The sequence below is a fragment of the Dysidea avara genome, chromosome 1, assembly GCF_963678975.1.
Source record: "Dysidea avara chromosome 1, odDysAvar1.4, whole genome shotgun sequence".
NCBI lineage: Eukaryota > Metazoa > Porifera > Demospongiae > Dictyoceratida > Dysideidae > Dysidea > Dysidea avara.
The window spans coordinates 44,624,148-44,644,244 of record NC_089272.1 but is presented as its reverse complement, the minus strand read 5'-3'; the positions used below and the strand labels follow the sequence as shown (position 1 = coordinate 44,644,244).

The 20,097-nt window shown below is 36.2% G+C and overlaps 2 protein-coding genes and 1 long non-coding RNA gene across 3 annotated transcripts; all 3 read right to left on the bottom strand.

Moving 5' to 3' along the window:
* Window positions 1-1,844: 1,844 nt before the first annotated feature.
* Window positions 1,845-4,809, bottom strand: LOC136246986 (sushi, nidogen and EGF-like domain-containing protein 1). Its single transcript, XM_066038587.1, has 4 exons — window positions 4,609-4,809; window positions 4,268-4,541; window positions 3,995-4,142; window positions 1,845-2,064 (listed from the first exon to the last, which is right to left on the bottom strand). Exons 1-4 carry the CDS (start codon window positions 4,807-4,809, stop codon window positions 1,902-1,904), a joined length of 786 nt encoding a protein of 261 aa, XP_065894659.1. The 3' UTR covers window positions 1,845-1,901.
* Window positions 4,810-5,500: 691 nt separating this feature from the next.
* LOC136246981 (sushi, nidogen and EGF-like domain-containing protein 1) lies at window positions 5,501-7,896 on the bottom strand. The gene is made up of 4 exons (XM_066038576.1): window positions 7,762-7,896; window positions 7,416-7,706; window positions 5,931-6,198; window positions 5,501-5,583 (listed from the first exon to the last, which is right to left on the bottom strand). Exons 1-4 carry the CDS (start codon window positions 7,894-7,896, stop codon window positions 5,501-5,503), a joined length of 777 nt encoding a protein of 258 aa, XP_065894648.1.
* Window positions 7,897-9,877: 1,981 nt separating this feature from the next.
* On the bottom strand, window positions 9,878-19,123 carry LOC136250619 (uncharacterized). The gene is made up of 3 exons (XR_010698602.1): window positions 18,882-19,123; window positions 17,119-17,190; window positions 9,878-10,157 (listed from the first exon to the last, which is right to left on the bottom strand). It is a non-coding gene; the product is annotated as an uncharacterized lncRNA (long non-coding RNA).
* Between the last annotated feature and the right edge of the window lie 974 nt (window positions 19,124-20,097).

The following is a 20,097-nucleotide window of genomic DNA, read 5'->3' as shown; positions in this document are numbered from 1 at the left end:
TATATATACGTAGGTAGTGATGCACAGCACATTTTAAAATGTCTATTCAGTGTTATCCATATGAAGATGGACAAGTGTATGTGTGTTGCACAGAGTTGAATGGCCTGGCTTGCCCGCCTAGTGCTCGGGCATGGCAAAAAGTCTGGCTATGCCACTGGATATTAGCTCCTTTAGTCATCAGTTACTTTTAGTTTCATGGACATGTTGTTTTTTGTATGGGGCTGTATTACAAATCAGATAACACTTTGACTTTTCTAACAGGTGGCACACAACTGATCAATAAGACCATCCTATGGGGATACACTCTAAAACAACAAGATAGCAGCAATTTAAACATTAAAGTAAATGGTCTTTATAAAGAAGTGCTGTTTGTTAGAAGGTGGACTTTATAAAGAGGTGAGTACTGGGTGAAATTATTTATTACTGTTCCATTCCAGTTCACCATTCCATTCCACCATTCCAGTCCACCATTCCACTGAATCCAGACATCCTAGGATTAGAAACAGTGCTTCTAGGATTAGGAACAGTGCTTCTAAGATTAGGAACAGTGCTCTTAGGATTAGGAAGACACGCAACTAGCCGATTAGGGTACAGTTTTTAGCCATTAGGTAGGGTTAGGCTATATAGTACAGTATTTTGTAACATTAGATAGTACTAAAACAAGAGAAGTAGCCGGGCAGCAAGCACCAGTGGTACAGCGGTAAGGCATGGGTACTGGTCCAGGACATCCTGGTTCTTTTTTTCTTTGTTTCTTATACCTTTTCATGTCACGGTTTTTTTAATAGCAATGACCAGCTAAATATCAACAGCCAAATAATAAATGAATTTATTGATTTATACATCTTATGGTTCAAGACAAATGTACAGAAAATTGTACATTGTTTTACTGGAGCTGTGATATTTTAGCTCCCCAAGATACTATCAGCAACAAGCTGCCTATACCTGTTACAAATCAATCAATCAAGGAAACCAGCAAAATAAATCAGCCAAGTACCTAGGAATTATAACTGATGAACATCTAACATAGAAAGAACACGTCAACGAAGTATATGTAAAGCCATTATAACAAAAGCATTTTTACAGCAAAAGTTTTTTAGGTGCCCTAGATCAGTTAAATCCAACTGTATTATATCTCTTGGTAGGCCTATACTAGAATACACAGCTACTGTGTGGTCACCACATTTACAGTATCAGATAAACCAGATAGGAAAAGTGCAATGGAGTTCTGCTCACTTTATTATGAATTTTTTCTACTACAGCAGTATAACTAACATGTTATAAACTTACGTGGCCATTACTTGACCAAAGAACACTTTTAAAGCTAACAATGTTCTTCAAAATATTACATGGACTTGCTGGGACCTCTACACACTGTCAGTAGCTATAGCAGCCGGTTGGCTATCCCAACCTTGGTTATCAAATACTTATGATCAACAGCTACAGAACTCACTGTGATTCAATGTGTTATTACTGTAAAAACCATTCCTTAATCTACAACTACAAGAAAGTATGCACAACATCATTAACAATCACAAGGTAAGGTTATCCCAAGGAATAATAAGTACAGAAAACCATAACTACAGTATGTTATGTAAATGTATGTACTGTTATTATGACATCTAGAACTTTCATTAGGTTACAATTAGCTAATGTATACTAAACTTTAGTGGTACGCTTTCCAATCAGACTGTCTTGATAACGTGAGGATCAATTCATGGAGGTACACTTTGCTGTGACTTAACAAAATATTAAATCCTAACTATTATATGTACTGTATAATTATCAGTATAATATCAATAATCAAATCAAATTTAATATAGAGTATACATGCATACATACAGTCAATAGTTATACAGTATTAAATACATTGGTCTTCTTAGTGCTCAGTTTGTAGCTACTCCTTACAAAAATGACTTTGCAAACTTGCTTGCAAATTTAACAGTATGTACAGCATCATCAGCAGTGATGTTAGGCATTTGTGCTGGCACACTTGGCTGTTCATTCATTATCACAGTCATAGATGGCAGTGATCCATTTGAGATTGGATGCTTTCTTCTTTTAGACCTACAACAAAACATAGAGAATAGCAACCCAAATTTAATATGCATGCAGCTAACATGTAATGGCTATTGTGGCTATATTAGTGTACATCATAATAAATTATTAATATTTCCTTAGCAATATACTTTTGATTGCTGAAAATTAGACACCAATCTATGCTATAATAAACAGTTGAGTTAGTAGTCTAAGAGTGCCTAACTCACATGTGGGTATTGTGGATAAGTCATGGGTTCAAATCCTGCCAATAGCATAAGTTTTTCATTACTATAGCACACCATTTAGTGCATACTTTTTTTAAAAGTTGGACTTTTTGGTTACAGGTACTGTAAGTGCATAATATCCTGGTACAGGGCTTAAGATAAGAATTTAAATGTCAGGTCAAATTTCCTGACAAACTTACAAATGATCAGACAAACATAAAGTTGACTGGACACACCAATACGCTGTTAGTGCTGTACTAATACCTGTTGTGCTGACAAGTAGTTGTTTGTCACAGCCATAAAACTGCTGCATAGCTACTTTATGTGGTTTCAGCACAGCAGAGGGGTTGGCATTGGTATATTTGTGGTCCCTCCTTGGTTTGCAAGAATGTAGCAACCAGCTGGTAGTTATTGTTAGTAGTAATGCACAGCTCAGACACTTACACTTTGAAAGGAAGGCCAAATCCAATATTATGGTCAGAATATGGGAAATTTGTTAGGAATTTGTCAGTTGTCAGACTATTATCATAGGCCCTGCTGGTACAGCATATGGTTTCTTAGGAACACATTTTCTTGGTGTTAAAATCTTTCTTTTGACATACATTTTCACAGGCCTATCATGCAAAGGCATAGCAACCTTGGGGGCTGCAGCTCCCCTATAGATTTTTTTGATACTTGTAAAATGATCGAAATATTCTAATACAACAGTCAGTTTTTCTAATAGAGCAGTCAGATGAGTCAGTGTGGAAAAGTTCCCTCTGAAGGCTAAAATTTCAAAACTTACCTGTGGAGGGCATGCCCCCATACCCCTTAGAGAGATAATACTTTGCATGCTGAGTATGCTTTACACACTGCTGGAACAGAGCCCCCTACAGTGTATCTAAAAATATGTTGCTATGCCTATGCTATCATGGTAGCATTGTGTTTGATTTATCAGGGCATCTATTCATAATTATGCTCCAAGAATAATTGTTGGTGAATTTTTTCAATCTAAATCTGATTCCCCTGTGTGATGATGCAACTTTAAATTGTCTTCTGGTCATATTTTCTATATTATGCCTGAGTGTATGTATCAGTGATACTAATATAAGTTTAAGTATAATGCAAATTAAAAACAAAGCTACTGTGAAACGCAATCACACACACACACACACATACACACACACACACAAAGTAAAAAAGCAAGCCTTTGGTTACCTAGCTAGCAAGGCCACCTACCCAGTGAACCAGCACTGTGATACTTGTATGATACCCACTGACAGGTGCTGTGAACCAGTATAGGCAAACCTCTTGGGGAAGGGCTAGTAACTTGCGGGAGACTGCACCACATCCCACAGGTCAACTCTCACCCATTATGTAATACATGGACAGGTGGTACAGGCTTCCCTGGTAACTGTCAATTACCCATTGATGTTACAGCTGAGAAGACAACTTTTGTTTTACTGTTGTAAAATGATGATTTGTTGAGTATTTATGCAGGTGGAAATGTGCAGTGCTAAAACAAGCACAAATAAAAATGAAATTGAACTATTTTTATTAGCAATGCAAACTTTGTTTGTGAGCAACTTTATCGAGCTTAAAATTCTTGTTTCTGATACACTTCAACAAATAATTACATGTATGAACAACCCATCAGTATTTCAGCAACTTCCAGTTATAATTGTGTAGACTGTACATTCCTTACAGCCGTAGTACAGTATATAGAGAGACACACATATTAAAGCACACAATACCTTCTGCAACAGCATCCACAACATATCAAGCAGCAAATTATTAGAATGGTAAATATAACACCTCCAGCACCTCCACCAATTATAGGAATTCTAAAAAACAATGAGCTAGTGTCATCTCCACAACTACCATCTCCACCAGAACTCACAGCTTTAAAAAAAAGCAATTTGAATTATTACAGTATTATGTATTGGGCTATTAAAACATGATTGTATAAAGCTTTGATTATTGCTCATAAAACAACTGCATTATAAACTGTATGGGTAAATACTTACCTACAGGTGTGCTAACTTCGTATATATACACTCCTGGTATTCCCACATTACTGGTCTCTGCAATATTTATGATGTTAGATGTTCTTGAGCCAGTAATAGTTTCAGAAGTTACTCCATTACCAACATTGATTCCTGCTAGAGCTTCAGTTCCACCAAGTCCAAAAAGTCCATCCGATGCATCACCAGTAGTCCATTGTATTCTCCCATGAGCATATAGGAATATTACAAATGACTCAACTCCATCAGTGGCTAGTACACACTGGAATGTGTTGGTCTAATGATGTGAAACATGTTCAAAATGACAAATTTGTCCTTGTATACACTTTAATAATTAAACTTACTTTATCAATATTAAGGGAAAAATAACCAACAGCATCCCATGTTGCAATCACTAAATTTGTAATTGTAACATTTATAGATCTAGGAAAAGCTGCTCTTATTTCACTGGTTGCTCTAGCAAGGAGACTAGGATCAGTGGTCTGACGATAAAATACATTTCCAGTTCCTCGGGTGTCAACATCAGCCCAGTATGGTGCAACCATCCGTGTTGAACAGAAATCTCCTTGTAATGGTAATGCAACTGGAGTATGTTCTTCATCAAAACTGCTACCAAAGCTGATTATTCCATTATCATTGATCTGTATGTGTTTAAATACTTAAACTTAATTCATAAAAATATCCAACATACATATGCAACTGTAAAATTGCGACCATAAAAGTTGAAGACTTCAGACATAGAGATAAATGAACTTCCATCCCCACGTATAATATCAGATGGTACTGTCCTGTCATTTACTGATAACCCAAACTCATAAAACTGCATAAACAAAAATATTAAAACATTATAACAACCTTTATATAAAACAAAAACATACAAAAGTAAGATTATGAATAAATATCAGACAATATCTTACCTCTGATAAACATGTATGATTTCTTGGTATGCAGGCAGCTGAAAGTAACAACAAAATGTTAAACAAGGAAATTGAAAACAGAATTATTATGTGCATGACTTAAGTTGACACCACTTCGAAAATAATGATTTGTCCTGTGAGTATGTTAGCAACTTGAAGCTTTGCAAACTTAGAGCACGATGATGGGGACAAAGTTCAAGAAGATTAGCTAATAAATGGAAAGTTTACAGATATCAATATTGAATATCTAGAATCCAGATACTCAATTTTGATAACTGCCGGGAAAGACTGTACTGATTTTGTCATACCAGGTCACATATTAAAACAGTGAGGTGAGACCAAGTGCAGACAAATTGTCAATAAAACACTTAGGGTTATTATTTAGTTTGTGTTTGTTACTAGCTACATGAACATGGATGACAAACACTTATACAAACGTAATAAACATCAGGTGTTTCGGAAAAGTTACATGTACTGCTGTCTAGTAAAACAAACTACAGTGAAACATGTCTAATCTATTTGTATCTCAAAATGTATCATTTGTGTACAATACACAACCTGTCTTCAAATAATGAGCCACTATCAGAAAACCTGTTGTTATTACAGTATTTGTATAGAAACAAATTACTCCATGCAGTGTAGGGTGATTGTACATACACTGTACATACAGAAAGAAGCAAATACGTACACAGTGTAGCCATAATGGTTGTATCTACTATATACACACATACTGATGTGCATATAATTACCTGGATCAACTCTGTATATATACACTCCTGGTATTCCAACATTACTGGTCTCAGCAATATTAATGATGTCAGGTGTTCTTGAGCCAGAAATGGTGATGAAAGTCATCCCATCACCAGCATTGATTCCTGCTAGGGCTTCAGTTCCCAAAAGTCCGAGAAATCCATCCGATGCATCACCGGTAGTCCATTCTATTCTCCCATGCGCATATAGAAATATTACAAATGACTCTACTCCATTAGTGGCTAGTACACACTGAAATGAGTTAGTCTATAAGGATATGAAAACATGCATATCAAAATTATATCAAACTCCGTGTGTCTATAGAAAGCAACACGGGTGTAACTAATCACTGGACTGGACTACTGGACTGGAACACTGGACTGGACTACTGGACTGACATATTTTTGGTTTTTACACATTCTGAGGTTGGTTTTATTGAGTCTTGCTAGCCAAGTGCCTTCAGAAAACTTGCAGTCTGGTACTAAAATGATGAGTGTGAGGAGTGGAATAAGCAAAAACTTACTACTACATCTATTATGTTCTTCTACAGTACATACTATACTCCTTATCAGTATGCTGCAGGGAATGTGCTAGTTACGGTTAACCAACGATAGAGATAGTAGCAAGCTTGTACAATGCTAATAAATTTGGTCACATATTATAGTACACCAACCAGCACATGTAAGAACTAATCACGATAGCAGAAAAACCCTACAGTTGTGCAATGAGTTTGTATATTGCATGTAGGGATGAATTTAACTACAATAGATTATCCTAGGAAGGATAGGTTGTGTCCAGGGGACTGAGCTATTTAGTTCAAGGATTCATAGGTAGCACAAATATAGTAAAATGATTTTTGGTCAGCTATTGCTATATATGTTACAATCTCCAAAACACAATACTAAGAAGTGTATAAATGTTGTAGAGCATAACAAGTAGTGGGAAGTCAGTTTTAGCTTACTCCACTCCTCACACTCATCATTTTAGTAGCAGACTGCAAGTTTTCTGAAGGCCCTTAGCTAGCAAGGCTCAACACTTTAAACCAACCTCAGAATGTGTAAAAACCAAAAATATATCAGTCCAGTGTTCCAGTCCAGCAGCCCAGTCCAGTGATTAGTTATACCCAAGCAACACTGTGGCAAATCTGGTTTGATGAATAATGAGTTTCTTCACAAATAGGAAAGTCTTAACCTTAGAAAACATTGTAGTAGTTAAAAGCTTGACGATTTGCAACAACTCATAAAGTTGAAGCATCCCCAGAGTTGAGTTTAATTATTATTATTTTTCTATTGTGTGGGGGATGTTGATGGTGTTGTAGTAAACGTATGAAGTGAATTTATTTAAGCTGTTAGCTGTTGAATACACTAAATCCATTACAATGGAGATTTTTGCCTCTGGCTAACATATGCACAATAGATCTCATTACCAAAGTTACAACACAAACACTTCATTATCAAAATTATGTACTTTAGAGTATAACTTACTTTATCATCATTTATTTCAAAGTAGCCAACAGCATCCCATGTTGCAATCACCAAATTGGTAATTGTAATGTTGTTCTGAAAAGCTGTTCTTATTTCACTGGTTGCTCTAGCAAGGAGACTAGAATTAGTGGTCTGACGGTAAAACACATTTCCAGTTCCTCTGGTGTCAACATCAGCCCAGTACGGTGCAACTATCCGTGTTGTACGTAGAGATCCTTGTAATGGTAACGCAAGTGGAGTATGCTCTTCATCAAAGCTCCTACCAAAGCTGATTATTCCATTATCGTTGATCTGTATGTGTTAAAACTTCTAACATATAAACCTATACAATATGCACCCTACATACATATGCTGTTGTGGCATTGTAGCCATAAAAGTTGAAGACTTCAGACATGAAGATGGATGAACTTTCATCCCCATTTATAACATCAGATGGTACTGTTCTGTCATTTTGTGAAAACCCAAACTCATAAAACTGCATAGACAAGAATATTAAAAGAATAAAACAACCTTTATATAAACATATAAAAGCAAAATAAATTATGAATAAATATCAGATAATATATCTAAGTTACCTCTGATAAACATGTATGAATTCTTGGTACGCAGGCAGCTGAAAGCAACAACAAAGTTTTAAACAAGGAAATTGAAAATAGAACTGTACGTAACCTGGTCTGACAAAAAACCATCTCCATTTGTACCACTTGGCAAAATATAATAACTTGCAATTGTCTGTAGCATTTTAAACTTAAAACCATTCCATAGCACATGCAGTGATGGGAACAAAGTTCAGTTACTTTTTTAAGACATGGAAAGTTCTCAGTTACCAAACTCGGATATCTGAAAAGGCAATAAAACTGGTTTTGTCATACCGGGTCACATACAGTATTAAGAAGCTTAACTAAAATAAAAGGTGAGACATAGTGCAGACAAATTGTCACAAAGTGTATTATTTGCATACAAAACAACCTGTCTAATGCTGTTACTAAAATAATGATTCAGAACCATTATCAGAACTGCTGTTATTATTGCAGTATTTGTAATTATTACATGTGGTATAGGATCATTGTACATATTAATTTATCAGTGGATAACAACAAAATTTTAAGTGAGAGAGCTAAGAAAGTAGTTGGTGCAATTAGCATAGCTTGCATACACACTCAGCATACAAAGCATATATCTAGGAGGATCTGGGGATATGCCATCATAGACAGTTTTTGAAAAATTAGCCTACTGAAATTGAATTTGGTTACAGTTTTATTTGAAATTGCAACTGAAGGTTTTATTTGAGTACATGACTTCCCGATTAGAGTAGCCCCAGGAATTATAGTAGAGCATGTAGCTACTATGAGAGTAGCTACTATGCGAGTAGCTACTATGAGAGTAGCTACTATGAGAGTAATTAGAGTAGTTCTACTAGAGTAGCTCCAAGCTGAAGGGAAGTTCCAGAAATTTGGGTGACAGGTTTCCAAGTTTCTGTTAAATACATCTAGGGACTCTGGGTGCATGCTCCCCAGAAGAATTATGCAATTCAGCTGAGATTGAATCTGGTAACAATTTTCTCCAAAAAGCTTTAAAGCTGCATTATACTTAGTAACTGATTGATACAGGTTGCTTTTGCTTACATACTTTATGTTGGAGTAGGCTAAAGAGTTGAGAGATGGAGCTACGTGAGGTTTTAAACATACAACTAACATGGATGGGATATTTCAGGTCTTACACACTATTTTTACTGTGTTGGTACAGATGACTTTTAAAAACATGAAATGTGACTGCACATTCACTTACGGCAGGTGACTGCTCTATTAGAGTATTTTGGTCTGAAACTTTGAAAAAATTAAAAATCCAAAACAAAAAGGAATGGAAAACAGAATTATATCTAGAACAGTAACTAAATAAGAGGCGAGAGATGTACATTATAGAGCTAGATTGCTCTGATTGCACTTAGCTATATTAGTATAGTTCCACATTTCAGAGTATAGTATATCACATGTGTGTGTGTGTGTGTGTGCGTGTGTGTGTGCGTGTGTGTGTGTGTGTGTGTGTGTGTGTACGTGTGTGTGTGTGTATGTGTGTGTGTGTGTATGTGTGTGTGTGGTGCATACGTGCACATGCTATGTATGTGTGTACATGTGTGAGTATGTGAGTGTGTGCGTTGCAATTCTGTTCTGATTAAGATATACAGCAAATTTAACTTTATGAAGCCCACCTTGACCACTTTTGAGAATCCACATTCCTGGAATATCAACATTACTAGTTTGAGTTATATTAATGATGCTGGGAGTTAGTGATCCAGGAATGGTAGTAGAGTTAGCACCATCACCAGCATTAATTCCTGCTAGGGCTTCATTTCCACCAAATCCATCAATTCCACCAGAGTTATCACCAACACAATCTAAAGTGAAGTGGGAAAATCTATTATCTATTTTTGCACTTGCAAAAATAGGGCAAAATGCCACAGATTTGCAATACCATGATAATGAAGTACAAAAACATACAGATTTTGCAACCAACACATTTTAAATGAATCCATTTTCTGCCAATACAAATAATGCATATTAAATGTACAGTGATATCATGCTGTTTGTAGTTACGTCGATTCTTGCTGTGTAATTTGATCATCTTCTGTTTTCTTTCCTAGCACATCCACACAGGAGATCTTTCCATGAATGTACCGGATACTGGAATTTTCGACCGTCATACAGTTCCTTCCCATCTCCAAACTAGCAATAATAGGTGTTCCTGAAATGAAAACAAAAAGAGATGAAAACTGCAGTTGATTATATACAAAAGTAAGAAACAAGGTTCTGAAATTTCAGAACAAAAGAATTTTAAAATTTCAGAACAAAAAGAGCTCTGAAATTTCAGAAAATATTAGTTTAAGGTTTCTGAAAATTGAGAGCAATTTCAAGACAAAAAGAGTTCTGATATAAAACAAAAAGGCAAAACTTCAAAACAAAACAAGCTCTGAAATTTCAAAACAAAATGATTCTGAAATTTCAGAACACAAAAGATTTTTGAAATTGCAGAACACAAAAGATTTCTGAAATTTCAGAACACAAAGATTTCTCTGAAATTTCAGCACACAAAGATTTCTCTGAAATTTCAGAACAAAAAGATTTCTGAAAATTCAGAACAAAATGATTTCTGATTTCAGAGCTCTGAAATCTTGGACAACAAAAATGGCACTGAAATTTCAGAACAATAAGATTTCTGAATTTTCAGAAGAAAAAGAACTGGGCTTAGAAATTTTGTGAACAAAAAAATTGAAATTGATCAAAAGTTTCTGAAATTTCAGATGAAATACAGCTTTGAAATCCTGGACAACTAGATGGGCTCTGGAATTTCAGAACAATAAGATTTTTGAAATTTCAGAAGAAAAGGCTGAGCTGTGAAGTTTGTCAGCAAAAACAGCTTTTGAAATTTAACCAAAAGTTTCTGAAATTTCAGATTAAAAAAGAGCTCTGAAATCTTGGAAAAGGGGATCTTGAATTTCAGAACAATAACATTTCTGAAATTTCAGAAGAAAAAAGCTGGACATTCTGAACTTTGTGGGCAAAAAAAGCTTCTGAAATTTAACAAAAATTTTCTGAAATTTCAGATTAAAAAAGCTCTGGAATCTTAAGACAACAAAAAGGGCTCTGAAATTTCAGAACATTAAGATTTCTGAAATTTCAAAGGAAAATGATCTGGGCTCTAAAAATTTCACAGCACAATATATGAATTTTGAAAAGTTTCTGAAATTTCAGGTTAAAAACGATTTCTGAAATATCAGAAGTAAAAGAGCTCTGAAATCTTGGGACTAAAGAGCCTTGAATTTCAGAGCAAAATGATTCCGAAAATACAATGCCATGAATGTCTTTTTCAGTAGGACTCAAAGGCTGATAACACTTTGTAAAACCGAGCCTTGTCTTGACAGCATCAGGCAGTCAAGTTAGTAGAAAATTTAGTTAAGTGGAAAACTTTAATGTGTTGGAATGGTTTGGAGTCAGGCTGAAGACAGATTTAGGCTTGGTTATGCCTAATCAATACTGCCAAGCTATCATGAAGGAAAGTGAAGCCGGTTTCTGGATAATATTCGTGGCCTGAACTAAACTTTCATGATCCCTAATATACGATACTACTGTACTGTATGATAAAAAGCAGTAAAACAAGGGAGGTCAAGCTATACTAGTGCTCATTTAAGTTTTACTTGGATAGCATACAGCCTGTTAATAGTGTACTGTAACCATAACTGAAGTAGTTCACTAGTATAGCTATACAAGTGTAAATGACCTCCTTTGTTTCACTGTCTTTTATTTCTATATGATTCCTACTTCAATCACTTTGTCCAACCTTTATTTTCAGCAACCTGACTGATATCGATGGCTGGTGAACTGACACATACTGGACCAAAGGAAAGAATGAAGCACTGGCAAGACACATTATAAAAATCAAGGCTGGCTATTAGGTGATAATTTTCAGAAAAATACAAACCTTCATGATCCTTTTTTACAGCACTATCATACTGTATGCATGATAGTTTAACACTGGGAAGTTGAAACCCTCCTCAGTTGTCACTGTATATGTAAAAAGCCTGTATAGCTTACCTTGTAGAGACTTGTGCTATGCACACAGGTTCGTAAATACAAAACTATACATACACTATCTATGCATCTAATCATACATCATGCAACAGCCATCTCATTGAGGTACGTTCATACATTTAAGTGTGCAGCAAGATAGCATTCTATTCACAAATGTGCAACCACATAGAGAGAAAATTTTGCAGCTTCTGAACTGAGCAGACTGTTGTGAAACTCAGACATCGCTCTAATGACTACCACATATGGCAAAATTTAAAGCCGAAAGCACATGTGAGGTATCTGCTTTATAATGTAATTTATTGTAACATCCATTGCACTGCTGACTCACTAGTGTGGGGCTCGCTCAAGCTCACTCCAACAACAACATTGTAGTGCAGTAAAATGAAACTTGATACATGTGTAAACATCATGAGCGCATATTTCTAAATGCACACAATAATAATTTTATGTATCTGCATGCTGCCTTTTTTCATTGTGGTGCCGATCCGATACCGATATACCAAAAACAACAAACTGATATATGATTGTCAGTGCAGCATTATTGTATACTAGATAATTCAATATACGTTTTCCTTCACTGTTTACTGAAATGATTAAAACATACATGAAATGATTTACATAGCATACAGTTTTTACCTGATGTACTTCAATGGAATTTATCACAAAAACAGATTTATGCAAACAAGTCAGGTTTCACTCAGTGGGTCACAATTCAAAATGGCTTAGACCACAAAGTGGTTGTAAGCTATTTAAAATTGTACGAAGTGGATGAAGTTGAACTAATCATTGTTCCTACCCTTCTACCCAAACTAATGCATTGGTTCTCAAGCTACTCATAGACCGAGGTGGGATCGATGGTTCTTTCTATATTACTGTACCAGAGTGTGCAATAATAAGAGCTGTGAAAATTAGCTGTTTGAGAATGGAACTGGCCATACACCATTGATATGCTTCACCCTCTTCATACAATTCTAAATAGCTTGCAACCACTTCATGGTCTCAGCCATTTATAAACTAAACAGCACAGCAGCATGTATATACAGCTGTCAGCTAAACAAATAAGTACCACCATCGAGTTAAGACATGTGCAGCCTATGTGGTGCTAATAGTACCTGTCCTGTCATGCTAGAACTGAAACATGGTCAACAAAGAGAAATGAATCAGTACAACTGCCATATAGTACTATATACAGCAGTCCATATGCTGTGAAGCAATATCAGCATGCTGACTTACTATGAGCAAACGTAGATGCAATGGCACCTATCTATGTGCAGAACCATTTCAGATTACACAGAGCTTGTTATGGTCAGACATCTGCCACTTTCCAACCATTTTTGGCTAATGTCTAAACAATTTTTGTACAGTACTATTAAGTATGTCTGACCACATAACAGGATTGGTTAGATCATTTCCAAAACGTAATTTCAGGCCCTGAATCAATGTATTGGAAATGAAGCATTACAGATCATTATACTAAAGTGTAGCATGTATGGTCATAGTTTTATAGCTTTAATTTTTTTAATCTATCAGCCTAATAGTAAAATGATGGACAACTAAACAGCAGAATGAATCATGTGTAATCTAAAGCAAAAATTATGATCAATGATCAACACATGTCCAAACTATGTGGCTGTTGTAGTACATACAAAACTGTAGAATGGTCAATTGCTATATTACAAGCAAAGATTGACTTAACATACTTCCTGACACCCAGGTTAAGTAATTTTAAACCTGCTCACCTGGTTTACTGAAATTCTTTTCATAAAAGTGTGTGTGTATGTGTGTATGTGTGTATGTGTGTGTGTGTGTGTGTGTGTGTGTGTGTGTGTGTGTGTGTGTGTGTGTGTGTGTGTGTGTGTGTGTGTGTGTGTGTGTGTGTATCTACCTATCTATGTTAGTCCATATTCACCCACATGAGCAAAATCGTTAAATGGTAAAAAGCAACCAGGATGTAAGAATTAAAAGCTAAATTAAGTTTTTATTAACCTTCCATACACATAAACTTTGTTCCGCAGGGTTTCAACTCGGAGGTCTGAAATACAGGAATGGCGACTCTTCGTGAACAGTCTTCCCTTTTGGTTTTATAGACATTTAATAACTTCAACATTGAAGGCCTCTTAGGCTACCAGAGATAGTGTTTCCTTGGAGTTGAAAGGAGGGAGTTACGTACCCTTACTTACACAAATGAAAATGAAAGGTAGCCTCAAGGCTTTCTCTAAATAATTAGCATGAGAAAGCATAAGACACACTATAAAGCTGTTGAAAAGATACTCCTGTGCATGAGTTGTGGTTTAACATGGTTATGCTTCGTTAGTAATGTATAGAAATGTAATTACAGATTACAAAATAATTTACAACTTACAAATGTACTGAATTACAGTATTTACAAATCCAATTATCTAGCTGAATTAATAATAGCAATAGCATGAATAAAATCTACATGATTGATTCCTTGCCTATTTAGCTAGAATTGGAAAGTATTAATTGCATGGCCACCTGGCTTTTACAAGTAGCATAACATCACCTTGTTATAATTTAGGCAAGCAGTTCATGTCATCAAGTTACAAAAGAGATGGTACTTACTCTAATAGAACACAAGGACAAACATACACACAGACAAATCAACATGCACCCAATTCTCCAGCCCAATACCAATACTTTTCCAACAGTCTATATGCTATGAAACAATACCACAACGCTATGAACGTAGTATTACGAACAAACAAAAAAAAGTTAAACTAGAAGAAGCATGCACCAAAAAGGTAAAGCTATGCCTGTGATATTAACCTGCAGCCTATACGCTGCCAGTAACCACAACAACTTCAGGGAAGTGCTATATCAGCCCATCCAGCTGAGCTGGTTGTCCTGTGGTTTGCATGGAATGCAGCTGAATTTTCCATTACATCATGGCCTTCAACATGCTATAGTGGACTAAGGAAAGCATGTAAAAGCTTGAATTAAACTTTGTGACATAGTGTAATGATGAGCATTTTATTTCATGTTGATATGTGTACATATTAATGAGTAAGCATCGTCAACAGCTGACATAATTACAAGTGAAGGTATACAAAATGGGAGGACAACTAATAGAAAAAGATGACGGAAAGCCAGTTGTAAAATATAATGTTATCAGTGTAAATAATGTTCACATCGCACAACATTTTCAACATATTGATTGATAAAGCATAGCCAATAGGTGATAATTTAGCATCTGTAAAACTTAATTGTTAGTTCACAAATACTGCACAGGAGCAACATGCAAGTGACCACATAATCTTTCTACTACCAACACATATAAACTGATGTTGATCCACAAGTTCATGATCAATTGAGAAATGATCGTGGACTCTATAGGTTTCATCAGTTTAGTAATTCCCATACGTATTTATACTTTTTAACCTTGCTATTGACAGATATGTGAAAAAACTGAAAATGTTGGTGGGCTAGATATATATATGCGCCAACGTTAATAATAGTGGGACCAGCTAGTGAGAAATATAATATGTTAAATAAATTATAATGTACAGTATACGGGGAAGGTAGATAAAAAGTGAAAGTCTAATGTGCAGTTGGTGTAGCTCAGAACAGTAATGTATCCTTGGCCCTTTGGGGCTATTTAGTTCTTTATCTGATGCATACATATAATGGCGCAATATAATTGATAAAGCGCATAAGATGTGTAATATCTACTGAACAAAAACTAAATCACATGGACCACTCTATCTCACTAGTAACAAGGATTGATAATATATTTTACCATTTTGGTGGAGGTTTCAGCTGTTACAAAGAGTAACAATACTTGTGCAACTAGTTAACACATCGGTATCCATGGTAATGAAACTTTGAAAGGATAAAGCAGTAGTTGAATGTGAATAAAGTTTCAAAGCCTAGAACCACTGTTACAGGTCATGCTTCTGTTTAAAAAGAACAGACAACAGCAAAGGTGGATATACCATTGTTACAGGTCATGCTGATGGGACCTTCTTTTTGAAAAGAACAGACAAACAGTAAAGGTGGACTAGTATGCATCAGTGCACACCTGCCTTTTGTAAAACAACAAAAGTCCATGTACAGCTAGATTTGATTTAGTTTTACATCATGCAGTATCTACTTGAAACACAGTAATAACTTGTGTATAGAAGCCTACCAGAGATAGTTAGTAGTCTTATTCTGCTCTTGTGCTGGTTAAAGGGACTGTAAACAAACAGTAGTGTCTCAGTTTATTTCTTGGATAGGTTTAGTAGCCCAGTACAGCAAATAGAGGTAGAGAAAAATGAGGAAAAACAAATGCGATGGTGCAACTGGTATGCACAAGATATTATCTCTGTTAGGTGGAGAAGTGACTCAGGGAAAATGTAACAGCTATACCATTGTTTGTTTCATGGTACTGCTAAACCAGCTTTTGTAAACAAACTTACTTCAGAGAAGCTTTGATAGCGGAAAGCATGCACTACAGGCTGAGCTACAGACAGCAATTCAACTATTGTTCTATTGTTTTCCAGCAGAAATTTCCAGCAATCTTGGAACACTACGACATTGAAAGGAGAACAGCTTGGTATTTATGAGCATGATGGTTACTAAACTGTTTAGTTTCCATTGTTCTTGGCATCTAAACACACTACAATATTTTCAAAGTACACTGAGATCAACAGCCATGACAAGATTATGGCAAAAGAGTATTAAAGAGTTTCTTAGTTTCTGGTGTTGAAGTTCATACTGTACCGACAAAAAATAAGTATTTAGCAGCTGGGCAACCAATATAATACTATAGCTAGGTTATCAGAAGTTTGCTAAATGCCTATCTCATTTTAAACATTTAACAATTCAAGTGATTACCTATTTTGCAGAATGCAGTAAGTGTACCAGCAGTGGTACGGTAAGACCAATGAACTTGTTCATGCACAAAATGCTGAAGTGTCGAATATAAGACATAGATAGGCATGAAGTATTGTAGTGGCTTTTTCTGTACTGTAATTTTTACTCACACATCCACTGAGGCAACACAGGTCATGTGTAAATGAATAAGTGACTTATGCAGTCAACCCCTAAACGACCTGTACTATAATCTAAACTAATCTAAATACTATACATAAATATTATTTAAATTATCAACATACCTGCATATATTAAAAGTGACACTTGCATCCATTGTCGACAACTTTCCAATGTTGGGTCAATGAGGAGAAGTTCTACATAATTACATACGTATATGCATAGTAGTGAAACATATACACTTACATACATGCACAGAATATATAGCATATTAATTGTGTATATAAAAGTAGCCCTTTGAACATGATATCAGATTATTGGATACAACAATCTGTACTACTTAGGTCCTTCAAGTCCATTGTAAACTAATCCTTTTTGGCAAGCACATGTTTGGAACTTTCTTACCACCTATTTGTAGTTGCATTACACACTACATGCAGGATTTTGAAAACTAAAAGCAAAGCAAAAACATTATACTGATACCCTTCCATTCAAAACTTAAACTGAAACCTGTTTTAGTTGCCATTTGTTCTCACTTTAAAGGCCAACTTAAAAGAATATGCTTAGTACAGATGCCAATCCACCTGTCTAAAACAGCAAAGGCAAAAATTAGCCTGTTTACATACAAACAGGTTCCATTGCTAGGCTTGGGATGAAGTACATTGGTACTTGTCTTGAGTGCACTTAAGCACACCCTTTAGAGTGCAATGAAGCCCTTTCATATATGTGCATATACATGTGAAATGCAGAAGCTGACATTGGAATTAATGGTCAAAGTGCAATAAGGTCTGACCTTAGTCCCTTTACTTCTGAGGCAAGTACACAAAAAATTAGGAATTTTCAACTAGACTAGGGACCATAGCACATCGATAAAAAGAAGCACAGTAGGGCTATAGGCTTTAATATCGTGCACTATTCCAGCTTGTTTCAGTACTATTTATTGATGTGCGATGGTCCCTACTCTAGTACAAAGCAATGTCGAACAGTGAAAAAATCCAGCCCGTAGCTTTAGCCATTATCAAGTTACATTTGTCTGAAGGCATCAATCAGTCAGTTACTCAGTGAAAATTCTGTTAATAATTTTAAAATTCCGTAGCAACTTGTTGAAAGTGTTTCGGGTTGATCTGAAGAATTGTTTGGGCCTAACCAATACTACTTCATCATCATTATCAGTTGCTACATGCTTATGGTGAACATAATATTCCTGGTTATGCAGTCAGGGAAACCTCAGTATGCTATGTCAATGCAAATATTTTATCATACCAGCACAACCACTCTCAATCTACTAACTTCTTTGTGCATAACGAGCCAAAGGTACACAAAAGTACAATGAATAGTTGCATTCTTTACAAGGATCAAAGCGTGCTAAGAATGTCAAGGATATTTCATTGAATAGACAATAAAATTGGCTTCCTGCATGTACAGTGTTTGCTGATTAAGCTACCTGTATTTAACACTCTCTTTTTATCTCATATCAACACCTTCCCCAGACTGAACTCCTGCTACTATCCAAGGAATTTCAACAATGGGGATGTATTCTGTGTCCAGCATGAATGCAATAAAAAAATAAGATAGGTCCTTGATCCCATACCAGCATACCCATGGTCTAAGTCTTCAGACTCTTGTCTGAAAGACCACTTCATACCAGAGGATCTTCAAGTTCTCTTCTATCAGTCTAACCCATTAATAGTGTAGGTCTTGCTAGGGCTCCTATACTGTGCATCCAGTGCATAGTACCCCTGAGTCGAGAGGGGCGCTTACACGCCCCTCTATACTGAATCTATGCTATTACGCTACTAAAATACTGAGTGAGATGCTATCATTTCATTTACAGTAGTTAGCTTATCGTGAAGCAGATAAAAAACAACAACAAAACAAAACAACATACCTTCAGCCGGTTCAGCACCACTACACGACTTATCCACGGCTTCCACGCCAACAACCTCTGAGTCATTACGTCTTTGTCCCTCACCTCGCCGAGCTAAACCCAAATTAGCTCACGTGCACCTTAATTGCATTAACTAGCGGCGCCAGTCTTTTGAAGGTGGAGCCATACTAGTGTCAAACGAGGTGTCAACCAAGGTTCAGTCTTTATTTCAAAGTTCTGCAGCTTAATAAAGCCACTCACTCACTCTCACTCACTCACTCACTCTCACTCACTCACTCACTCTCACTCACTCACTCACTCTCACTCACTCACTCACTCTCACTCACTCACTCACTCTCACTCACTCACTCACTCTCACTCACTCACTCACTCTCACTCACTCACTCACTCTCACTCACTCACTCACTCTCACTCACTCACTCACTCTCACTCACTCACTCACTCTCACTCACTCACTCACTCTCACTCACTCACTCACTCTCACTCACTCACTCACTCACTCACTCACTCACTCACTCACTCACTCACTCACTCACTCACTCACTCACTCACTCACTCACTCACTCACTCACTCACTCACTCACTCACTCACTCACTCACTCACTCACTCACTCACTCACTCACTCACTCACTCACTCACTCACTCACTCACTCACTCACTCACTCACTCACTCACTCACTCACTCACTCTCTCTCTCTCTCTCTTACTCACTCATCGAGTGTGAGTTATTTATTTTTAAATTTCACATTAATTTTTGTTTAGCTACAGTCACCCCTTACTGTTGATAGATAACAGTTCTACTGTAAGCTCTAAAAAAATTTACAGTTTCACAAGTTTACCATTTGCTATGCTAGCAATATTCATGAACAAAAGCCCCTCAGATGTGTTGCTACAGGTTAGCCCACTCCAAATAAATTCTCTGTTTCACGTACTGGACTCAAACATATTTGCATGTGGGTGGGCAGTCCATTTCCATAGCCATTAGTTACCTGGCACAATCATAGAAAAAAACTGCATAAAAGCATGTTTAAGCTTGTTCCTTCCTTTTTTAGGCTGCAAAAATAGCAGAAATGTGAAGTTTGTACCAACTTGATAGTACTGCTGACACGTGAGCTGAAATGGTTTCAAGTAAGCCTGTCAGTATGCAATAATAACCGGATAATAATGGAAGAATACGGAATAATGGAATCTTTAGAGCTGACAGTAACTAGATGC